Genomic DNA, 17,881 nt, shown 5'->3' with positions numbered 1-17,881 from the left:
AAAGAGAATCTTCACACAGGTAACGGGTAATACCTCAAGACACACACACACACACACGCAGAGATCGATATACGTCGTCCTCGCGCATTCGCAAGGTTGATTCTCGCCGAGACCGATGCATACAGGCCTGCAACCATGGGCGGGTACTGGCTGAGATCATTACGATAGCTAGCTGGCTGCTGCCACTTCGGGATCGACGTCGCCGGCCAGCCGGGTGCGCGCATTGAATGCCGCTGCCGGCCGCGGTGGTGCTCCGGCCGGCAGCGGCGCCGCCGGCCGGCCGGCCGGCCGTGTGATGTCCCATTCATAAGGCGGGGGCCCACCGCCACAATCAATCTACAGGTACTACGCTCAGAGCCTGTCTTTGTGCAGTGCTTGCATGGCGGCCGACGACGTGATGCTACATGTGTGGGTTGCATATATACGTGATGGCAATGAAAAGAGAGAGCTCCGTGGATTAATTGACACTCAGCCGGTACTTGATTGATTTGATGGGTTGCTTTGCTAGTGCCGCATGGTCGGATATGACGCAGGATCTGGCGAAGCATTTTATACGTATATGTATATATAAGTATGGAGATGCGCTCACATGCATTTAGTTTTATACATAAACATATTTGTACAATGTGTACATGTGCATCTTTACCAATTTCTAAACCATGTAACGTTTCCACTATATTGTAATCTGAATGGACTCGAATAGATAGAAAACCATGGAAACATAACAAAATCCGTGTCAAAGAAAAACCAATCGAAAAAAATCAGCACGATCCTTCGACCGTGGCAACACATGATATATATCGTACATGATAGAAAACCCTCGACGAGGGGACAACATCAAGATGCCAAAAAACATTCAACAATTGATGATTGTGTTGTGCAAGTATATAAGATCGCAAAAGTCATAGATCCCAAAACATAGAACAATATTGTGGCATACATATTTCTTAATAACAGGGCTCCACCTTGCTATCTACATCTCCGAGACAATGACTCAAGTTTTATCTATTACCATCATTGCATCTTAAGTCTAATTGTAAGAGCAAGGCTAATGATTTAGCATGCTGTTGGCTGCTCTAACTCAAGCTTGAGAAGTGATCTTCACTTGGTGTTGTGTCTTCATTTGGAGCCCCCCCTCTCTCATATTTGTAGATGTAAGAGCCTTTGCAGCTCATCGTTCAGCCCAATTGTATAGTGTTTTAGCTCTCCAACATTAATATATGGCACACTTGTCTATCTCACAAAATGTCTTGATTCTTGTGTCAAAACTAGTTGTAAGCTTACAGCTCACTTCTTCATTTTCTCCTTTTCTCTCTCCTCCATCTCAACATTCATCCTGTTTACAGCCCATCATAATAATTGCTCTAAGCCGAGTGTACACATGTTCTGACACAAAACTAACATTATTGCAATATCTTCGCGTTTGCCTTTTTCTGTGGGAATCGTGCATTACAAGCTAACATAGGCACATAGCCGCATTTGTTAGTAGTGATGTGTTCAGATGTTTTCTCTTGTCATCGAGTTAGTTACAAGCTACTTTACTAATCATGTGAAGATCGACTTTAGCAGTTTATTAGCTTGATAAAGGATGTTTCCAATTAACTGCAACGCACTGTAAGTTAAGTTTTCACACACTGATCACACATGCCTCCATGTCCACCACCACATTTAAACCCTTGAGACATCTCTAGGCCCCCCATGAGATACACGAAGGCCCCAGCTAGGCCTGTGTCCTCCATATCTCTGAAACAGGCTCCCCATCTAGAGCCGTCTCTCCCCCCTACATTTATGGCTCTACGTCCCCTCACATGACTACACAAAGATCACCAACAACGGTCTGCTCTCTTGTCTCTCTCTCCTCCCTCACTTGCTAGCTTAAAAGGAGCAAAAGATTCCCCTCACTTTTCGCGCACATTCTCTTCCGTCCTTCGCCGCTTTCCTCTACGATCAGATTCAGAGGCCAAACATAGGAGGGGCCATCAATGGGTGACGGCGCCATGTGCGAGCTCTTGGTCGACGACCACAGCGAGCTCCGGCACCAGTCGTCGGGTGCCGAGGATCTGTTCAGCATCCTCGAGACGTGGGAGGAGTGCATGGCCGGCAGTTCTGCGCATGCGGCGGCCATGCCAGCGTGTAGCCAGAGCTCGACCGGTGGTTCTGAGTCTGCTGGCGCCATGGCGGGGGCTAGGCCGACGGCGAACAACCGGCGGCGCGCGGGCGATGAGGGGAATGGCGTCGGCCGTGGCGCTCCGGCGCAGAAGAAGCAGAAGGGTTCGTCAACGGCGGCGGCACAGGATGTGGCGGCCGCCGATGAGGGGGGCGCGAAGATGTCGCACATCGCGGTGGAGCGCAACCGGAGGAAGCAGATGAACGAGCACCTCGCCGTGCTGCGCTCGCTCATGCCATGCTTCTACATCAAGAGGGTACGTTTTTTAGCTTGTTATCTACTCGATCGATCGGTGAAAAACACTAAATAATCATCTTGATCGTGATTAATGATGAGAAGCTAGCTTTGGGTGTAATAGCAGCTATATGGTGTGTCACCTTGCATTGGGCCTCCATCGTTCTGGTCCAGAGCTTTGCTTTACAAGCCTGTACTGTATCCTAGCTACCTCGAAAAAGCTTTCAGTGCTCCGATTTGGATTTGTGGGGATAGCCAACAATTTAAGGCACTGTTTGGTTTAGAGCCAACGTTTGCCTCGCCACAGCTACGACCGCCACGGAAACTTGGCCAGTGTTTGGTACGTGATTCAGTTTTGACTACCACAAGATTCTACGGCTCGTTCCTTCGTTAATTTTCGCCACAGGTGTGGCGGCCGTTTCGTCTGCCTAAGGTTTGGCCACGCCACAAGTCCTGTGGCTGATGTTGGCTCTAAACCAAACAGCCCCTAAGTACTGCAACTGTACGGGCACCACCATTATTGCACATTGATCGATGGAGCCGTCTTGCATGCATGTAGAATCTGCCTACAAACACACACAGACACACTCAAGTAAGTGGCCAATGCAAACAGTGAGTGCCCATTGACACTGAAGTAAGCGTCAATGAAAGGACGACGACGGTCGGCCGATGGCTGCTCTTGACACGCCTCTGTAGAGTATCATCTCTCGATCTCCTTTTTTGTTGTCATGTGTTGTGATACGATGAAACAGTTCCTTGATTGTTGGCGCATCGTCCTTTTGTACATGCATCATGCATGTTTGGTTTGCTAGCTGTTGTGTACTACTAGGGCATAGGACAAGCAACATTGATTGCAGCACATTGTGATTTGTGGAACTTGGGTGTTGATGCACGATAGATGCTACTTCTTCCAGCAAGAAAGCAAGTAGTAGGTTAATTAACAAGATGCTAATTGTTTATTGTTGCTAAAACTGGTGAACTAACTAGCACTGATTGCTTGCTTATTGATGAACTGCAGGGAGACCAAGCGTCCATCATAGGAGGGGTGGTGGACTACATCAAGGAGCTGCAGCAGGTGCTGCGCTCGCTGGAGGCCAAGAAGCACCGCAAGGCGTGCGCAGAGCAGGTGCTCAGCCCGCGGCCCGCCATGCCGGCGGCGAGCCCGCGGCCGCTCCTGATCAAGTCCACGCCGCCGCTCAGCCCGCGCGTGGCGGTGCCGATAAGCCCACGGACGCCGACGCCCGGCAGCCCCTACAAGCAGCCGTCCGGCGGCGGCGGCGGCAGCGGGGCTGCCGCTGGAAGCAGGCCCCCGCACCCCGCCGCGGCGGCCTACATGATGCCGTCGCCGGCCATGACGCCGACGACGTCGTCGTCGTCGTCGTCCTACGCGCACGATCAGCAGCAGCAACAGCACTACCCGACGACGCAGTTGTACCTGCCGACCCTGGACAGCCTCGTGACCGAGCTCGCCGCGCGGGCCGCCGGCGGCAGGCCCGCGGCGGCCGGGCTCACCCTCCCCGACGTGAAGGTGGAGTTCGCCGGGCCCAACCTGGTGCTGAAGACGGTGTCGCGCCGCGCGCCGTGGCAGGCGCTCAAGATCATCGCCGCGCTCGAGAGCCTCTCGCTCGAGATCCTCCACGTCAGCGTCAGCACCCTCGACGACACCATGGTGCACTCATTTACCATCAAGGTATAGACAGATATAAGTACAAACTTTTTACTTGTGTTTAGTTGTCCACAATTTTCTTAATTATTATACATGTTGTCTAATCCGATCCAACAACATATCATCACTTTTAAATTCAAAATTTACAACAATAATAACCACTTGGATGGTAAGAATGTAATTAACATTGTAGCATAAAAGGATGCATGGACAAATTAAAATGATGAGATAGACGTTATGAATCTGAACATATATATTCTCACACTGAATTGAGGATGGACCAGGCATTCAATAATCTGAACATATATATTCTCACACTGAATTGAGGATGGACCAGGCATTCAATAGGATGTGCTCATTTCATGTGAGATCTATATATGTAGCGTACTGTTCGAACCCCCCTGGAAACAATCATGCAAAAGCATCTCATCATATCGACCCAGCTAGCGCAGTCATTGTTGAAGCCCTGGATGACATGCCATCTTTGGCTCAAAACTCTTCTCCCAAATAATTTGAAAAATAGGGCCCGATCCGATCCATCGGTTTCATAAATGCCCTAGTGTATGTATAGGCTAGGTTCTACCTGGACACACTACTGTAGAGCTCGAATACGCCGGCCGAGTGGTGTACAGTGATATGGTAACAGTACGTGTAAACAGAACTGTGTGGTGTTGATGTTTAATTAGGTTCAGGAAATGTGCTGCGTCCCTGATCGAGGAGTGTGCGAGATAAACTAGCTAGCAGCAGGGCATGCATGACTTTTATCCTGAAACAGTACTAAACACACAGTAGCAATATAGGTCAGCTCCCTGGTGCGCATACTATGCATATATGGAAGTTTGCAGCAAAGCAGAAATGGTGTAGTTACCACCTGTCCATGTACTCAGTCTTGTACAGTTGTACAAGAAGCTCAGTCTTGTTCGTTCTTTGCCAACTTTCAAATTAAAGAATACATGTACTTTTTCTCAAGAATTATATAATTCCTTCTAGCTACTATGTCGAGCAGTCCATCCATGGATTTAAGGATCTGACGACCTTGCATGCATGAATGGCTTTTGTTTTTATGTGTACAGATTGGGATCGAGTGCGAGCTTAGCGCGGAGGAGCTTGTGCAGGAAATTCAGCAAACGTTCTTGTGACGTGCGACTGGCTTGCTAGCTGCACAGAGAGCGTCGAGATCGAGCAACTTGGATGCTTGGCTGTCCATACACAGGCGGCTCAACAGTTAATAGCGGCGCAGCTATATATGTCCCTGCAGCTGTGATGGCACATCACCAAGGTGTAGACTCTAGTACGTCAATACTCACTCCGTCCTAAGAAAAAGGGTGCAATCCTAGCGTTTGAAAACAAAAATCGATGAAGAGTGCAATCCTAGATATTGGATCTCAATCACCTACCTCATTAGATGGTCAGATTTGATTTGCATGCCAAAAGTAATCTGTTACAAAAAATTAGAATTGCACTTTTTAAAAGACGGTGCAAAGAGTAGTTATAGGGATCACGGATCAGGTCTTGTTTCGATCGATCTGTAGCTGTGTGTAGTACACACGTGCCTAGCTTAGAGATGGTTATTGTCTTGATTTCTACCGCTGTAATCGATCCCTTTTTATCTCGATCAACATGTGACTATGTACGTATACTTCTCTCCTAGCTAATTTTGCTCACATGTTTTTGCATTTGCATGATATGTAATTGGTTCATGCGTGCACAGCACGAGCTTAAAATGCTACATGTGACTTTGTCTGTAGATCCAAATAAGGGGTAGTTACTATATCTCGTCACAAAAGCTGTAGGGTTTTTGAGAGTTATTTAGGATGAGTTGGTAGAGCAACTAGCAGAGAGAGAGGAACCTCCTCTGGCAACCCGTCATTTCCTCTATAGGTGGAATAGCTTTACGTGGATTGCCACCGGTGGATGAAAGCCTACGTTGAAGAATAGCTAGTGCTATCTGGTGAGTTTCAGAAGGATGAGGCACCTGAGCTGTAACCTGATGAGAAGCAGGAACACTTTCTTCGGCCACCTCCTCATAATAAATTGATAAGACCTGCTCGGCACCGATGCATGGCCGGTGTAAACCGCCCTGACCATTAGGGACACGAGCTGGAGGAGGGGTCTGCGGTCGATACCGGGGGTGGTGCACACGTGACCTCCGTCAACGCCAGCCCCTATGGATGATCTCCCAATTTCAAAGATCAACATGACGGATGCTTGCTCATTGGTGCCATCCACCGGTGTCCACTACCTGTAGATGGAGCCTGGCGGCGGCCATCCGGAGGATATAGATGGCTTTTGCCTCACGTTCCTGAGGTTTCTCAAGTATGGAGCCATACCTCCCTACTCAACGGTGGAGCCAGCGTGGGGGCTGGGGGGGGGCTCAAGCCCCCCTACCCCTGGCCCAAGAACTCCATGGAAATTAGAGGGAGGAAGGAGGGAGAGGAAGAGATGAAGGGGAAAAGGGGCTGCATGAAGGAGAAGGGAGATGAGCCCTACCTCCAATTCCTGCATCCGCCTCTATCCCTACTCCGAGTTACTCCTCTCCGTGCTCTGGTACTACCACATTTGCTTAGCTCATCTCACACCAAATTCAATTTGTCATCTATCCACATTTGTTTATCTGTGCGAGCAATTTCTCGGTTTCACTCCTTGTCTTGAGCTCTTCTGCTCCCTCTGCATTCTCTGTGATGTAGGAGGCCGCAAGTGCCACCACCGGGAGCTGCTACCTCTAGATTAGCAATTCCGCCCAGTACATTCTGCTCAAGATGCGTAATAACTGGAGGCAGTGAAGGGAGCAGCGGCTCTATGTCACCACACCATGGATGGCCTCGACGAGTATGATCTCCTGACGGCTGCGCCGGTGTATGACGACACTTGGGCATAAGTTGCCCTAGACACTGACCTCATTAACAACTTGAAGGGCCGCATCCTATCCCTGAAAGCCATCAGCCTGGCTGGGGCTATGGTCACCTACGACGTCGTGCAGCACTGCATCTCTCCGTTGAGGGATCGCCCCCTCCTGGCTTACTGGTACTATAGCAACAATGATGTTGCACAGATCTTTCCTGGTGGTAAGGTCCTGTTTCTTTATATCTTCTCTGGTTTGCATCTCAAACTAGGCTCACCGCTCACCTCGATCAGTTATACATAGAGGAGGGCAACTTTAAATTGGCACCCAACGGCTCGAGAGCTACATGGAGGAGCTTAGGATCGACAAACAAGACATGATTGACCCATTCGAGGGAGCGAAGCCTTTGTGCGATCTCAGCACACCTGAGAGGCGGCAACGCATGGAGGGTCTTCCTTGGGTGGACCTGCTTGGCGTCGATGCATGGCCGAAGCAAACCATCCTGACCATTAGGGACATGAGCCGGAGGACGGGTCTGCGGCTGATGCCGAGGGTGGTGCACACGTGGCCTCCATCAATGTCAACCCCCATCGCCAATCTTCGAGTTTCATAGGTCAACACGATGGATGGTCGCTTGTTGGTGCCATCCAATGGTGAACACTACCTGTAATGGAGCCCGGCGGCGGCCATCTAGAGGATAGAGATGGCTTTTGCCTCACGTTCCTCGGGTTTCTCAAGTATGGAGCCATACCTCCCTACTCAATGGCGGAGCCCGCATTTGGGCTGGGGGGCTCAAGCCCCCTACCCACATGAACTCCATGGAAATTAGACGGAGGAAGGGGGGAGAGGAAGAGAAAAAAAGAGAGGGATGGAGAGGAAAAAGGGGGCTAGAGGATGGAGAATGGAGATGAGCCTCTACCTCAATTTCCTGCATCCGCCTCTATGCCTACTCTGAGTTCCTCCACTCCTTGCTCCAATACTACCACATTTTCTTAGCTCATATCACAGAAAATTCAATTTGTCATCTCCCCACATTTGTTTATCTGTGTGAGTAATTTCTCGATTTCACTCCTTGTCTTGAGCTCTTTCGCTCCGTCTACATTATCTGTGATGTAGGAGGTAGCAAGTGCCATCACTGGGAGCTGCTACCTCCGGCTTAGCAACTCCGCCTAGTACATTCCACTTAAGATGCGCAACAACTGGAGCAGTGAAGGGAGCAGTGCTCTACATTGCCCACACTAGGAATTGCCTCGACCAGTATGATCTCCCAACTGCTGGGCCGGTGTCCGATGACACCTAGGCAGGACAGGACGAGCTTCTTGGCGCTGCAATCTTGTGCATACTGAATAATCTTCCTCTGATTAATGCAGAGATGCCTTGACATATACTTGATTTTTGTCAAAATAGTAGGGTATTCCCAGGAACACGGAGGCATCAGGCTGCCTCCGCCCTGAAGGCCAAGGCATTGAAATTGGCGTTCATTTTGTCGGGTCATTAGGTTGAAGTCGCCGATCGCAGCCCAAGGGCCGAGCACTGGATTTTTTTAGAAAAAGGATTACGAATTCGGCCTATACATCTGTGGATGTACACAGTCAATTATTACAAAGTTTACAAAGAAAGAAGAGCACAACTAGTCTCCAATTCAGACAAATAACTATTGCAAATGATAGTTTTGCTTCCACCCTCCTTTTACTAGCTCTATAGCAATAATCTCTATGTTTCTGCTCATCTCGGAGAGTGTGTTCTTAGCGTGCTCGTCACGCTACAGCTGCGCCCATAACCGTAGCCAGAATGTTTCCCTGAAGATAACCTACAAAATCGAGTTAACTTTGATTTTGTTAAAAATAATATCGTTTCGGCATCTCCAAATGGCCCAGCAAACAGCAGCAACCCGACCCAAATCAAGTTCCTAATCTTTTTAGATTGATTAGAAAGCCATGAGTCAAACATATGGCCAATTGATCTAGGTGGCGTCAAACCTGTAGCATAAAAGATAATCCTCCAAACCATTCTCGCATAGGGGCAGTCCAAAAAAATGTGTTTGATAGTCTCATTACTATTACACCCACAACATCGTTGGCTTCCTGTCCAATTTTTCTTAGCGAGATTGTCTTTAGTTAAATGCACTCCCCTTTGTAAAAACCAAAGGAAAATCTTAGTTTTTAGAGGAATCTTCAACTTCTAGATCGACTTATGTCTAAACGGCGGATGTGTATCAATAAGGTACAAATAAAAAGATCGAACCGTAAATAACCCAGATTTGGTCAAGTTCCATCTAAAATTATCTAAACCATCCACTAAACCAATATGAGTTATCTGTGCTACCAGGTTACTCCATTCCACAAGTTTGTTATCCACCAACGCCCTCCTAAAAGATAAATTGAGGGGTCTCGTAGTCAATACTTTAGCCACCGTTGTATGGGGATCACGCACAATATTAAAGAGTGATGGATATTTAACTTTGAATGGCACCCCACCTACCCAAGTATCCTCCCAGAACCTAGCCTTGCTCCCATCTTTAATATCATATCATTTAGACATTAAATGGAGGCCAGCCGTGTCGTTTAGACCTTGAATGGTAAATTAAATAGTTGTATTGTTTAAACCGTTAAAACAGTCTAAGCCGTGGAAATGGAATCGACTTGAACATGATTAAATAAGGTAAATGAACATTTAATTCATAATTTAGTCAATAGGAGATTTACAATTAACTAAAATAATTAGCATCGTAAGTATATAAAGTTTTGTGGATTCAGATTTCTCTTCCAAAAAAAATATTTTGTAGAATACTTACTTTTTACACGTGTAAATATGTGAACTTTCTAGCTCCTAAAATGCTCCTTAGTTCTTCTAATCTCATTTGGTCCAAGGTCTTTAAAAAGATAAATCCATACTCAATATCCCAACCAGGACGGGGGCAGACCCAGGTATATTATAGGTGCATGTACCTATACTTAGCAGGCTGGAAGTAGAGGCAGCCGAGACTCCGAGTACGATTAGGCCATCAGCCCATGACCACAGTGCACTACTGCATGTTTGCATCGCTAGCTAATTTCCCCCGGCCATCTGTCTAATCCCGATCAACAAAGCGGCGCGTCGCCACGCCGCTGTCGCAAATTACCGAAGCCCTCTGATCCATCTTCAGCTTGATTTCCAATCAACAATCTGCCACAGCTGTCGTCAAATGATTCTATCGGATCCTTCTAACTGTGCTTGTGACTGTAGCCTCGGCTGAGACTATGTTGCTACAAAGATTGAGTGGCTTGGCTATACACTGCATTGAGAAGGATATCTTGTACAACATTGATCTTGATATTGCCCTAAATGATTTTGCATCAAGAAAGGCTCGAAGCAGTTTATTTTTGAAGGGCTAAAGCATTATTGTTGATGGAGTAACAGGCCAGGTATTGGATCTTATTCGAGGTTATCAACTAGTTTCATTTTGCCGCTCTTTCCATTTAGTTTGTACTGTCGAATTTTCTAAGAATTAAATATACATGGTCTCCTTTATCATGTTACAAATAAATAAATAAATATATATATATATATATATATATATATATATATATATATATATATATATAAACTAAAGGGCCCGTAATATTCGGTTCACCCTAGGGCCCTCGAGCAGCACCAAAAGATAAAGGTCGATCGGTTCTTTGGGAAGAAATAATGCATGTTCCAAGATAAAGGTATAAAGTCCTACCAAACAGGTTAACTCTTCATGAATGGTTCAAATTGTTAATCAATAAAATTATGTTAATTGGTATATAGGAATGTCTCCATCCTGTAAATTGTATATATAATGCTTTACCTGTGAAGTACATAGTGGGCTGGGCCAATCAGCCCATAACACTTTCTACTTTTTATCTACCTTTTATTATTTACTCTATGTTCCAAGTCATTTTTGGTTAATCCAAAATAAAAAATTTCTAAATTTCACCAAATTATAGAAAATATATTAAGATCTATTATACTAAATAAATTTACTATGAAGACTAGTTGCATGGTGGATTTAACCAAATTATTGATGTTGTAAATGTTGGCATATTTTTTAGGAAAAAGTCTACATAACCCCCCACCCTATTGGCAGTCGACTACATAACCCCTCAACCTATAAAACTGGGTATTCCACACCCCAACCTTTCAAAAACCAGACAAAAAATCCCCCCAAGCGGTTTTGGACAGTGGTTTTGTCTTTTTCTTTTTTTATTTATTTTAGATGAATCATCGAAAAATCATAGTAAATTATAGCAAAACCTTTTAAAATAAAAATTTCAATTTTGTTAGACTCCACATGAGCAGATCTACACATTGAATAATATAATATAGTGTGTTGTAGTACAAAATTTTTGCTGTAAATTTTGATATATCCTTTTCTATAATAAATTTGAATAATTCATAACTATAGTTTCTATGGTCTAATTGTGGTGACATTTTAATGGTGGCCTATCTATTTGTATGGTTGAATAGTTGTAAAAACTTCATACTTATTGGATCATATATAACTTGGTTATAGATTTAACAAGCATAAACCCTAAATAAATCTATAACTATGTAATGTATGATCCAATGAGTATGAAATTTTTACTGCAGTTCATGCATACAATGATTAGGTCACCATAAAAATTTCACTACAATTAAACTATAGAAACTGCAGTTATGAATTACTTTCAATTAATTATAGAAAATAATAGATAAAAATCTACAGCTAAAAAGCTGAATCAAAACATACCATATTATATATTGACTGCTCATGTGGAGTTCAATAAAATTGAATTTTTTATTTTATAATTTTTCTATAATTTATTATAATTTTTTGATGACTCATTTGAAATAAATAAAAAAAGAAAAAGACAAAATCACCGTCCAAAACCGCTTGAGGGAGCTATTGTCCGGTTTTGGAAAGTTTGGGTTGTGGAATACCCGGTTTTGTAGGTTAGGAGGTTAAGTATTTGACTGTCGATAGGTGGAGGGGTTATGTAGACTTTTTTTATATAAAAATGTCTTAAGTCGAAAAATTTTTATTTAGAACAAACCAAATGTCCTGCATTTTGAAACAAAGAGATAGTATATAATTAGTAAAATATTACACTTTTTATTTTTATAATTATTATAAAATGAAGAAGCAAAAACGTCATAACTAATCCATCCATTCTAAATTATAATTCACTTTAGGTTGATCCTAAGTCAAACTTCGCAAACTTGACAAATGCAATATTTACAACATCCAATTAGTTTCATTGAATCCACCGTGATTCTATGAATATGCGGTAGAAGTTAATGTGTTTTTCTAGAAACATAGCTAACGTTAGAACAGTTGGACTTAGGAAAAAAACTAAAGTGAAATGTAATTTGTAGCGAATGCCTTAAACTTGTTTTCCAATCTGCAACCAAAATTCAAATTTACAGGTCAAACATATCATGATCTGTAGGTTTGAAGTCTCAGTCGCAGCACTAGTAATTCGTCATTTACAAGAACCAAAATAAAATAGAAAAAGAAAAACAGAGCACATCGATGATCACTTGGAAAAAGGAACATCATATATTTACTGCTCCAAAAACCTGCCGTAGTAGTCACACAGTCAGGATCATAGTACAACATACACCTTTGGTGAGACAGCCGGCTCCATATGAACAGCTCAATTTCTTTAATATCCTCTAGACCCGGTTTCTTGTACTCGTGCCTAATTAAGGTGTTGAAGGCGAAGGTGAGGATGGCGGCTTGAGATCCGGATACTGCACATATATGAAAGAATGATGAGCATGGCCTGATGCATCAAGTGCTTTTTTTTTTGCAATTGAGAACTGAGTTTCAGATGTATGTTTACATTAGGGTAAGGTGACAGAGGTCTGGGTTTAGCAGTAGGTGTGGGCGTTGCAGGAGCTGATTCCTGTGCTGCTGGTGCGGCAGTTGTTGGAGCAGTAGGAGCTCCTTCTGTTGGCGCAGGGGTAGCAGCCTCTGTTGTTGCAGCTGTTGCTGTGGCAGCAGCTGGAGTCGCACTTGCTAGTGCTGGTGTGCTCTTAGTTTCACCAGGTAAAGGTAGTAGAGCCTGCCCGATTTCCTGTAGATGAAAATGAACTTTTCTAAACAACATTGACATTCAAAAATCTTTATCCATGGAAAACAATGTAGGTTGGCCCAGGTTCAGAATAAAGCTATTTCAAAAACAAATAGTCTGCTATGCAAAAAATTTCCCAGGGATTTTGTATCAAATTCATAGAAAATGGCTATGTCGTTGTCAGGAGCACTGGAATTAACAACAGTGCAAAACTGCGTAGAAAACTAAGTTAAGATTACAAATGGTAAGGTAAAACATTAATTGGAATAATGTCGAATGCCATATACCATTTTAGTTGCTCTCAAGCAAAGACCATAGGAACACATTATATTTGGCCAGACAATATAAAAAAACATATAGATGAGCAAATTATTGAAATTTAAATAGGTTTGTTGGGTTTGTAGGAAAACTTCAAGGTATTGAAAAATTTAAGTGATCATTTTTCCTTATTCTTTCTGTGAAAAATCAAGGATTTTCCCTTCAAATAAAGCACCGTGGATTTTCTCTTCATACAAAGCAGTGAGATATTGTTCAATGTTTAGTGTTTTACACTCCAGGTAAAAGTGCATATGCGGCCACTGAGTTGTTCAGTGTAACCAAGAGGCCATGCATTTTAAGTCTACCAACATGCAAGCAAAGTCTCTAAGCCAGATAAGAACTTCAAATCAGAAAAAAACATTTGACTATCAGAGTACATAATACCGAAAATAAGATAGGAGCCAATCTATGGATTGGATAATTCTGAAAAAAATGATTTTTCTTAAGTATTTAACAAGAAACAATCAAGAAGATGGCTATATACCTTTATTTCATCAACAAGATCCTTTGGAGCAACCTTCTTATTAAAGAACTCATCAATCTGTTTAAGGGTCTTTTGTCGATCCTGTGAGAAGCATAAAAATATGTATCATCACTGAAAAATGATATTATATCCAAGAATGAAGATCATGTTGACAGCACTGAAGCCAATTAATAGAAGAAAGGAATAAATTATGCACCTCGGCATACAAGAGCTTGGTTGCCACTAGCTGAACAATAGCGGCCGAACCCAAAAACTGTAGCAACGTCTCAATCTGCAGGATGGTGTAAGAATACAAATAGTAGTTCTGAAGAAAAGAAACATCCAAGTGTTTTTTTAAGTTAAAAATTCAAGTGTTACTACCTCTGTGTACGCAAGTACTCCCAAACCAGTAGCTGCTGCAAGACCAATTGTCAGAGGTAAACTGTCTGAACCATCCTGTAAATTTAATCAGCAGATTCACCATTCAATAGTCCCAGAAATAAAAATAACCAAAATCAATGCTTTGAAACCTTATAATCCGTACAATACAGATTTCAAACAAAGAACCCTAAAAATGTCGAGATGATAACTCACCCCAAATAGCTCGCCCAAGTCGAAATTAAATCCCTTTGCAGGCTCCTTCCAGGGAAGATTACTGCTCTGCAGTGGGACACTAGCAAATGGTGACACTTTGTCGAGTGAATAAAGAGGTTATTTGGCAGAAAAAACACAAGCTACCTAAAGCATCAATACCTTCCATCCTCGACTTCCCTCTGCACCATCCTTCACAGCGACAGCAGCTTTGTAGCCATTGGCTGTGACAAGTTCAGCAACTAGTTCGGAGTTCCCATCAAATCTGACTTCCACAAAATTCATGTAAATTTTCAGAAGAAAAATATGATGTACACTCTATACTGTGGTACTGATGGAAGAATGACAAACCAATAAGTATTTACAATTTTAATGTGAAGACGTGAGCTAATTCTTCTTGAAACAGAAGCATGGCTGGCTAATAACACCTTGCTGGTCTTTTGAAGGACAAAAATCTAATACTAACTGTGCATGTAACTCACATGATGAGCCTTTAATTTCAATCCAATAAACCAATGTGTGCTATCTAGAATACTGCATTAAAGAAGTAGGCAAGAACTGTCAGGCTTTCTAGATGTAAGGCATCATTTCAGGTTTTCTCTCGTAACTTTGTTCTGCTCTGTTCTATCAGCAAAATCTTAATAATTTTGGCAATCTATTACAGAGTCGCTGTGGTGGACATGGTTCAGAAGCATCGACACATGCTGTCGCGATCCAATTTTCCATAAGCAAAGAGCATGTATCAATCAGACAGAAACATGGCCAGATCGACTACTAAGAGGATTTATTATGACAACCTTTCATCCCGAAAGGATGTGTAATAGATTAAAGTTTGAATTTAATTAAATTTTGAAAATTTGACACACCAAGAATGACTGTGCTTCTCAACAAAATTTGTTCTTTAAATACCGATTCAAAAACTAATAGAATTGTCCGCAGCGCACTGAGGACTTAACAGTACAGCAATTTGTTGTCTTGCTCTTTCCTATGAAATGCAGTAAAATTGGGTCCTTAGATTGTGATATGGACTCCTAGCATGGACTAATCAGAAGTAACCACACTGATGACTGAACAACCAAGCACATTGCAGTCATTAACCAAGATTTGAGGTCCTCACTTGTCAAGGATGACCAACGTGGTGTTCTCCGGGTCCTTGAACCGCAGCGCCAGCTTCTTCAAGAACCCGTTCTTGTCCTCCCCGTTGTACGGCACGGCGACCGCCTTCTTCTTGGCCTCCCTGAGGTCGGGCGCGCCGGCCTCCCGCGCGTCCTTGAGCGGCCTGATGTCGACGAGCTGCGCGCCGGGCTCCTCGAGCAGGCGCTGGTACGCGGCCCTCGCGGACGCGACGGCGTAGGGCTTGGCCGCCCCGCCGCCCCCCAGCAGCTGCGCGAGGACCAGCGGCAGCGCGACGGCGGCGACGCCCGCCGCGACGACGAGCGGGTTCTCGGCGACGAAGTCGGCGAGCCCGTCGAGGCCGAGGTCCGGGAGCTCGAGCGCGAAGCCGCCCCCGCCCGCGCCGGCGTCGGAGTCGGTGGACAGGCGCAGCATTTCCTCGTAGGAGAGCGGCGCGGCGAGCGCGGCGCCGGCGCCGGCACGGGAGAGGACGAGCGCGCCGGAGAGGCGCGCGAGCCCGCCGCGGATGCCGCGGGCGCTCGGCGGCTGCCTCCGGGGGCGCGTGGGGGGAGTCAGCAGCGGCGTCGGCGCGGCGGAGGAGAGGATGACGGCCATGGCATAACCGGTGGTGGCGGCAGCCTCCTCCGGCGGGTCGGCGGCGGGGTTTACGAGACGGGGGGTGGTCCGTCTCTCTCCAGGCGGCGAGGCAGTGGCGCGGGGGAGGGGGGAGCCGCGGCACGGGGGGGATGAGGAGGTGGTGACCTGGGGCGCTGCGGCCAGTGGGGGAGCGCCACCTGGATAAAGAGATCAGAGCCGGGGGCGCCGTGGCCCGCGCGAGCGAGAGGCTGGGAAATTTTCGTGGCTGAGATGAGCTCCCATCCGCCGCTTTTTGGACAACCGTAGTGCAGTACGTTGTACGCTGTGCGCGATGATCGTCCCGGCAGTACCGTCCCTTCCGGCGCCGGTGCTCGCCGGCGGCGGCCGGCAGGGGTGTGTCCATGTCCAGCCAAAAATGTTTGTGAACCTGGACATGCGGGCTGCTTCGAAATTACAGCCTTAATTCGGTTAAAACGTTTGATTCACATGCAAAAGAAAAGGTTAAATGAATGTTTAAGAGTTATCTTTTGGAACTTCGTAAAAAAAATTTAAAAAATGCTTCAAGCCTTGAACTACGACAGGTCAGTAACAGTTCGATCAAGTGCTGTCGGAGTCTGAACCCCATTCTTCGGTGGAATGTTGGGCTGGGGCCTTAGACCGCGCCGCCGCCGTCACCGTCGCCCAGGCCGCATTGCCGCCGCGGCCCCTGTCGCCCAGGTCGTGCCACCGCTGCCGCTCCCACCGCTGCGGCTGCTCCGACTCTCGGCCACTTCTCCCTCCACGATCCGGTCGCTTTCTTCTGCTTCCGATCCCCTGCCATGGTTTCCTTCACTTTTGCTGGCTCTTTTCATCTTCTACGGCGTTGATTCAGGTTGTTAGCGTTACAAGTTTGGGATGGGGATGGGGATGGGGAAACGCAGGATCTGCACTTGGGGGTGTTTAGTGGGATGATTTTCCCCCACGTCATCTTTCTCCCTTGCTTCTTGTTTGGATTACTGCGTTTTTTTTTTCTCCCTACTCCCGTCGTCATGGTTGCTGCAGTTCTTCATGTTTCTGATTCCTTGGTCCAGGTGGGTTCCGGTTGGCTGATGAACATTCTGTATTTGGGGGCTACGGTTTCTTGCTTTCTTCTGGGTTGTTCGCCCGGATGGGTTTAGCCATACTCATAGCGGCTCTGGATTTTTTTTTTTGGGTTCTAAGGTTCCTGCTTTCCTTCTTGTTGTGCCTGCATTGTTCTACGATTTTTTGGCTCTGTATGGGCTACCAGGGTGTGTGACCGTGTAACACCCCAGGTTTTTACCACCCTATGGTGCTACTAAAACACACCAAAAAGCCAAAGATTTTGATAGCATCTTCCTTAAAATAGAAACTTTGCGGAAGCATCGACATAAGACATACGTAACAGATAAAGCACACTAGCATGAATCAAGGATCCTACCGTAACCCAACGATCAGAGGCAAGGTTTAACAAATGTTAGCCAACATTAAGCAACAAACAACTCTCATAGAGAAGAACTTTATTATTACATCATAGCATTGGATATGGACTCCTAGCATGGACCTCATAGCATGAACGGGTTCCTATACAGGTCAGTAACAGTTCGATCAAGTGCTGTCAGAGTCAGAACCTCATTCTTTTGTGGGATGTTTTGCTTAATGGACATGTTGGGCTGGGGCCTTAGGGGGTTCCTCTGCTAGATGGGCCACGGCCCTGTATAGGAAGTATGAATTACATTCTTTAAAAGAAAGGAATACGAATTACATCCCTTTTGTATTGCAAGAATGCATTTCTTCCATTGAAAGAAAATGAAAAAAATCCATCGATACT

General features: G+C 45.3%; 2 protein-coding genes across 2 annotated transcripts; one reads left to right on the top strand and one right to left on the bottom strand.

Moving 5' to 3' along the window:
- The first annotated feature begins 1,809 nt into the window (after positions 1 to 1,809).
- LOC120655295 (transcription factor SPEECHLESS-like) lies at positions 1,810 to 5,743 on the top strand. The gene is made up of 3 exons (XM_039933050.1): positions 1,810 to 2,423; positions 3,420 to 4,091; positions 5,141 to 5,743. Exons 1-3 carry the CDS (start codon positions 1,983 to 1,985, stop codon positions 5,204 to 5,206), a joined length of 1,179 nt encoding a protein of 392 aa, XP_039788984.1. The 5' UTR covers positions 1,810 to 1,982; the 3' UTR covers positions 5,207 to 5,743.
- Positions 5,744 to 12,263: 6,520 nt separating this feature from the next.
- Positions 12,264 to 16,202, bottom strand: LOC120655294 (protein THYLAKOID RHODANESE-LIKE, chloroplastic-like). The gene is made up of 8 exons (XM_039933049.1): positions 15,461 to 16,202; positions 14,506 to 14,608; positions 14,347 to 14,412; positions 14,134 to 14,208; positions 13,970 to 14,044; positions 13,774 to 13,854; positions 12,741 to 12,974; positions 12,264 to 12,648 (listed from the first exon to the last, which is right to left on the bottom strand). The coding sequence occupies exons 1-8, from the start codon at positions 16,069 to 16,071 to the stop codon at positions 12,601 to 12,603; spliced, it is 1,293 nt and encodes a 430-aa protein (XP_039788983.1). The 5' UTR covers positions 16,072 to 16,202; the 3' UTR covers positions 12,264 to 12,600.
- Positions 16,203 to 17,881: the final 1,679 nt, after the last annotated feature.

This window comes from Panicum virgatum, chromosome 1N (assembly GCF_016808335.1).
Source record: "Panicum virgatum strain AP13 chromosome 1N, P.virgatum_v5, whole genome shotgun sequence".
Taxonomy (NCBI): Eukaryota; Viridiplantae; Streptophyta; class Magnoliopsida; order Poales; family Poaceae; genus Panicum; species Panicum virgatum.
Note: the sequence above shows the minus strand (reverse complement) of the source record. Positions and strands in the feature narration are given on the sequence as shown.

Bases quoted from the DNA above. Each gene is read 5' to 3' on its own strand.
- LOC120655294 (XM_039933049.1), bottom strand. From the start codon at position 16,071: ATGGCCGTCATCCTCTCCTCCGCCGCGCCGACGCCGCTGCTGACTCCC. The intron at 14,609-15,460 runs GTGAGGACCTCA...TGTGGAAGTCAG, and splicing joins ACGTTGGTCATCCTTGACAA to ATTTGATGGGAACTCCGAAC. The intron at 13,855-13,969 runs GTGCATAATTTA...TGCTTCTCACAG, and splicing joins CCAAGCTCTTGTATGCCGAG to GATCGACAAAAGACCCTTAA.
- LOC120655295 (XM_039933050.1), top strand. From the start codon at position 1,983: ATGGGTGACGGCGCCATGTGCGAGCTCTTGGTCGACGACCACAGCGAG. The intron at 2,424-3,419 runs GTACGTTTTTTA...GATGAACTGCAG, and splicing joins CATGCTTCTACATCAAGAGG to GGAGACCAAGCGTCCATCAT. The intron at 4,092-5,140 runs GTATAGACAGAT...TTATGTGTACAG, and splicing joins TGCACTCATTTACCATCAAG to ATTGGGATCGAGTGCGAGCT.